A 6,409-nucleotide genomic window follows, 5' to 3' on the forward strand; every position below is an offset into this window, starting at 1 on the left:
ACAATGGAGAAAAAGTATTCATGGAGCCAACCCCACTTAGTGGGATAAAGGCTTTTTGTTGTTGTTTTTGTAACTTTTAATAAAAAATATATTTGAAACATGAAGCATACCTTTTATTTTTCCTTCTCGGGCAAGCTTGTACAATCCCTTCGCATCCCTCGATTCACAGACCTCCAATGATATATCCATGTAAACCTTGAGAAAACATGCATTTTAATAAAATTTCAAATTAGTCCACAAGAGTTGCAAAGAAACCAAATCAAAACAAACAAATAAACAAAAACCACCTCAATAAAGGTAGAGTCAGGCAACATCGCCCGGCATGCATCCCGGTCTCTTCTGTAGGGAGATATTAAACTAGCAATGCATATGACACCAGCATCAGCAAAGAGTTTTGCTACCTCACCTTCAAAGAACAATAAATGAATCAAAGGTTAATATTGAAAAATCAGAAAAGTATATAGATGAAATGTATGGGTAGAGCTTGAAAAACAGGGTTCTTGAGAAATTACCGATTCTGCGTATATTTTCGGCGCGGTCCTCAGCTTTGAAACAAAGATCTTTGTTCAAACCATGTCTTAGGTTGTCGCCATCAAGCACATAAGAAAGATAACTGAGGGCGTGTAGTTCTCGACTGAGGGTGCAGGCCAATGTGCTTTTGCCTGAAATATGAATCAAAGGTTAATATTCACCGATGATTCCTCTAGTCAAAAATACATGTAGGGAGACTTACATATATATCACTCAATTCCTAGCATTTATGTATCTAAACACTAAACTTTAATTTTTACATAAATACCACTTTACAAATGCATGAAAATATGCATTTTATTTTTTAAAAGTAAAAATGGAGGCATTTTTTATTTGATTGAAAGACTTGGGAGGTATACATGTAAAAAAAGTAAAGTATAGGTGCTAGATATGTAAATATAGAAGAATTTTGTGGCATGTATGTAAATGCACCATAATATTATAGGCAAGAAATAGATAATGTAGGATTTAGATGCTTGCAAGAAGGGTCATCCACTCGTAAGATATTTAATCAGCATGCCTTGCAAAACTATCATGAAGAAAATTATAGCAAATTAAGATAAAATTGAATCAACAACCCAGGTTCTTCTATACATGGCTTCACTGGCAAAAGAAATAAAAAAACAGAGAAGGGCTAACTTGCCAAAGAGACTAGCTATTTGTATCTCTACTCAATCTTTTTATTCCTTTCTCAACGCACTTGATCTTATTTATAATTTGGCGCATGTACATAATACCACCCAGGTCTTATGTGTTTACATGTCTAACACCTAAACTTTACTTTTTACATTTATATCACCGAAATTATATCACCGAAATCTTTCATACGAAATCTTTCATATCACATCAAAATATTACTATTTTAATTTTTAAAAAGTGAAATACACATTTTCATGCATAGGTAAGGTGGCATATATGCAAAAATTGAAGTTTATGTGTTAGAAATGTAAATACATAGGAATTAAGTGATATGCATGTAAATCTTACTTTTAATTTATAATAAATAACCACCAAGAAAAAACGACATTTATATGTCCGGGCTACTTAACCGACAAACCTGAGCCACTGAGACCTGTGATCCAAATCACACATCCTCTCTGATTGAGTAAACTCTGCCTTTCGAGTTTTCCGACAGGACATTCGTGCCATGCGATATTCGTTGAATTCCCCACATTTGAAAGTGTGGGAGAGTTTCTCCCTATGTGAAGAACAGTGACAAAGTGAGTTATATTAGATTCACACTTGATGATGATAGCATGAAATTCAAAACTTACAGAACTACCCATGCATGGATGTAATAAAGAAATTAAAAACAGTAAGTAATTAACAAAAAATAAAAATTAAAAATCCATACACAGCTCTATCACATTGAATTAGCATTTGTTAGTTCTTAGAGTTAACTCCTTTTCTTCATTTACATGATTATGTTGAGAATTTCAACCATCTGCCTTGTTAAGTAACAAAGGAATGTAGCAAAGCTTATTTATATTTTTTTTGAATAAGCTTCGGAAAATTGGTGCTTAGGTAGTATACACGGCAATTATAGAGAGGGGAAGAGCATTATGTTAAGAACAGATCACTCTCAAATAAAGTTATGTTTGTTCAAAGGAGCATAAGGAAATGATGAATTTATTGAGTTAAATTTCCATTCTAAAATAGAGTTCAAGGGAGCATTAGAAGAAAGTGAATCAATAAGGACAATATTTTAATTGAATTATCTTTTAGTGTAAGCACAAATAGGGGATTTACATAGTTAACTTTTCACATAAAAAAATTAACTAGGGAAGAAAATAAGCAAATATTACAATAATAAATCAGGGGATTTACATGCATACCATTAAATTCTTATCTATTTAGGTGTTGAATGGCCAAATCTTTATATTTACTTCCATAAAAGTCTAATCTCTAAATCATATAAAAAACGCCGCTAACATTAACTTATCAAAAATGAAACACTTATTTTCATGCATAGATTTTGACGTGCTTTAGATACTAAGCTATTACAAAAGTAAATATAAAGATTTAGATTTAAATAAATAATAATTTATTGGTATGTATGTAAAGTCCACTAATAGATAATGTAGATACGATTCACTCCCCTGCACATTCAAGGTGACAGAAAATCTTAACCAAGGTGACAGAAAATCTTAACTTGAGTACAGAAATAGTAATGACAAAAACATGAAAGAGTCAAAAATTTTATTTCCCAAAGATATTAAGTGCCACAAGACGTGCTCGTTCAAATCATCAAAACAGCTGTAGCGTAGATTATGTGCAAAGAAATGACAACAAGATTTTGTGTTAGACTATCCTTGAATGAAGGTACTAATATAGTGCTGATGGAGAGTATTGTTAGAGTTAATAGAGATTGTTAACAAAGAATATTGGTAGAGAGCATTGGCATAGTGAGAACAAGATTCACCACTATCGTCACATTAGATAACATAAGAGATCAAAGAGATGTGCAAATCTATAAGAAATACAGGAGGCTAAGTGCTTAGTGGTCGACTATGATGTATCTAAGTTGGATAACCAATGCGGTATCATGGAGCTTGATTTTTTTAATAACATTTCAAACGGTAGAAACATAGAAGGTTGCGTCTTTATTAAATTGGCTTCTAGTACAAGTATATATGTGCATACATACAAGAGAAAAAAGCAACAAAGAAAAACAAATAAAAGAGAACATTATAAAAAAAAAGAACAAATAAATAATGCAGATTCCTACTACAGCTAAGTTGTCACATGGGATAATTCATATGTTGAACACTCATAATATAGCATGGAATCTTCTTATTATTGTAAATCCAAGAATAAAATTTAGACAGTATTTTTTTTTATTTTCTTTATTTTTGGAGGAAATCTTTTGAGAGAATCTTATATTTGTTTTATGAGACATCTGAGATATAATAAATGAAAAAAAATAAAAGCATATAGAAAGAATATTTATTTATTTTTTTCATAGTAATTTATTAACTTAATAAGTTTGCCCATCCTCAAGAAAGGGGTTGGTTCCGCCCATAGTAATCAATGATGCTTCATCACACCATCATGGATTTTAGGTGAGCATCAGCCTCTCCAACATGGGTAGATGAAGCATTAATCTTAACACACTTTTAGTGCAATTTCTAAAACCAATTTTGAATTTTGACTCTATGAGTAAAGAGTGGTTTGCTGTTCGCCGGAGGGAAGCCTAGTTGGCTCAGTAATCTGTCAATAGAATTCAGATCGACGTTCAACATGAATAACACCAAATTCAATTGTTCATGTAAATAATTTCACAAAAAATTCATTATCTACTTGTAAAATATCTAACATATACCAATCATTATAGGCTTTTTTAGTCTAAATTTTGATTTCTAGCAAGCTGTTTGATCCAAATTGTAACTTAATTATTACCTTGCAGAACTAAAAGCTGAAATTCTAACCAGAAAAGAAATATTAAAATTTAGCTAAACTTTCTTTTTTTAAAGCAAAGCAGTAATAAGTTATAAAATCTTCTTACCAAAACTATAAGCACACCAATAAAGAAATGTAAATTGAAATTTTTTTTTTTTAAAAAGGAAGGTGTTGTAGAGTAATTTCACTCTCCAGTTCAATGAATATGGACAGAGAATCTCAGGTCGGAAAAATGACTACCCAATATGCGTTCAAGAGAATTCCACCTTGACAGCGAAATCACACCAGTAAAGAAAATCCTCCAGACCAACAGATTCCAGAATCAACCATCCGAGGACCACTCAATAGAACAGTTAAAGAAAAATTACCCGGAATGTCGCAATCGCACTCGCCAGTAGGTCCAAATTGCCCCCCATTCCGTCTCCCGAACCTCTCAGCCGCTGTGTCGGCCCGGATCGACCGCATCCCCAGACACCACCGCTTGGAAACTCCCCCCGCGCGGGCACTCCAGAATCGCCGGCCGCGAGAATCATTAAACCCTAACTTCACCGCGACCGTATAGATCGCCGGTGGAAAGAAGAGAATCGATGACATGGGATTAGAGTAACGGGTCGGAGAGAGAGAGTGATATGCGAAGAGGGGAACAGAGAAAATGGCGAGAGAAAGGAATTTGATGATGAAGATAATTATTCAGGAGGTCAGCTATATCTTTGGATCCATTAGAGTTTGAAGACTTCTTCGCTTCGGAGCTATCGAGCGGAGATACGGCTCAGCTGCCGAGGAAGACGAGAAGCACGATTGCAATTCTGCAGGCTGTCGTGTACTTATGCAATAAATAAATAAATAAATAAATAAATAAATAAATAAATATATATATATATATATATAATTGCATCGAAGATTTTAATAGAATTATGTACCAATCATACATTAAAATATATAATATTTTTTTTATTTAATTGATCTGTCATGTGATGCGGTGCAATTTTATTATGAGCCGAAAAATTGTGCCCATTGTAATAAAATTATTATCTTGACCTCAATTTTGCAATTGTTCCAAGTGTGATGAAAGAAGTGCAATTACAAGCTACATACCCCCGATGATCAAAGAAATTTATAAGCAATGTTGTAAATCTAATTTATTTTTCATCATTTAACATATTTGAAAGAAATTAATGACATCAATTTAACATTTTAAAGTATATGTTGAGACTTTCATGTATATTTTTCGGTAGGATGAGTGTGTTGAGAGATGTCAATCACGAAAACACAGATTCGAGAGAATTGAATTAAAATTTTTAACAGATGCACACAAAATAAGAAAATATAAGAAACATCATATTTAACGTGGAAAATGTAAGAATAAGAAAAAAAATCATTGAATCACACTACACTGAAAAATTTACGATGAATAAATAAAAAGAATCGCACAAATAACACCACACTCAAGCCTTTCTACACTTTGAGAACTCGTTGACACTCATATTCTGTCATTTGGAGAAGAGGAAGTTAAATTCATTTACTTTCCTTTCAACAAAATTGAAACTTTAGTTGAAATTGTGCCCAAAGTAATTTACTTGCGTCGGGATACCACACTATTAGTGCCGCAATGCTCCAAAGAGGTGATGGGGCATTGCACCATCGTACTAAAGTATAATGTTCTCAGGTTCTAAATCTAGATTGGGCGCGATGGCATTGTCTTTCAACCGTTAAGGTGTTGTTGGCTCGGCACTACTATTAGTGCCGCAATGCTCCAAAGAGGTGATGGGGCGTTGCACCATCGTACTAAACTATAATGTTCTCATGTTCTAAATCTAGATTGGGCGTGATGGCATTGTCTTTCAACCGTTAAGGTGTTGTTGACTCGGCACTACATATATTATGCGTAAGAGATATTTTTAAAAAAATATTTAAGATGTAATATGATATTATAGTGATATTGAGGACTTTACTTCACATGATTAAGGAGGCTAATGATTGTAGAAGTGGAAGTCAGTGTAAGATTTCACTTTTAAATTAGTGGTGATTGACTTCGTGTTGGAGTCCTCGATAGTCACTTCACCACTCTTAATGATAATCCAAATGCTGGCGTTGTTTTGTTGGATCTAACGTAATGGAACTTTAAGCTGGCTTTTAGTTAATTATTAAGTCGATAAGATAACATTAATTAAGTTTAATTTGATTTTGGGATGATAAAAATAGAATTATTATTTAGGTTATGGATACAGTGAGCGACAGATGTCAGCAGTGTAGCATTGGCGGGACCGGCCAAGCACTTTCATTTAATCGTTAATGGTGATATTTAAGCAAGGAAAAAAAGTTTATTATATATATTGATATTGGGTGAAATTTTGGATTATATTAGATTAGATTCACCTGCTAATGGTATTCAGTAAATTTGTGTCCCTTAAATCGGACGCAAATCGTACGTAAATTTGATGCTATTTGAGGATTATCGTCGGATTTACTTCTGATTTAC

At 33.2% G+C, this 6,409-nt stretch overlaps 1 protein-coding gene across 1 annotated transcript in view; it reads right to left on the reverse strand.

The window, feature by feature from the left end:
- The window catches only part of LOC110021389 (adenylyl-sulfate kinase 3-like), a 6,733-nt gene extending 1,988 nt beyond the window's left edge, over nucleotides 1-4,745 (reverse strand). The window contains exons 1-5 of the mRNA XM_020719873.1: nucleotides 4,299-4,745; nucleotides 1,589-1,729; nucleotides 513-662; nucleotides 288-406; nucleotides 111-195 (exon numbers count right to left, since the gene is read on the reverse strand). Of these exons, the coding sequence (XP_020575532.1) occupies nucleotides 111-195; nucleotides 288-406; nucleotides 513-662; nucleotides 1,589-1,729; nucleotides 4,299-4,524 (721 nt within the window). The 5' untranslated portion in view covers nucleotides 4,525-4,745. The remainder of the gene's footprint in view (nucleotides 1-110; nucleotides 196-287; nucleotides 407-512; nucleotides 663-1,588; nucleotides 1,730-4,298) is intronic.
- Nucleotides 4,746-6,409: the final 1,664 nt, after the last annotated feature.

Source organism: Phalaenopsis equestris, unplaced genomic scaffold (assembly GCF_001263595.1).
Source record: "Phalaenopsis equestris unplaced genomic scaffold, ASM126359v1 Scaffold000134, whole genome shotgun sequence".
In the NCBI taxonomy this organism is placed as follows: domain Eukaryota; kingdom Viridiplantae; phylum Streptophyta; class Magnoliopsida; order Asparagales; family Orchidaceae; genus Phalaenopsis; species Phalaenopsis equestris.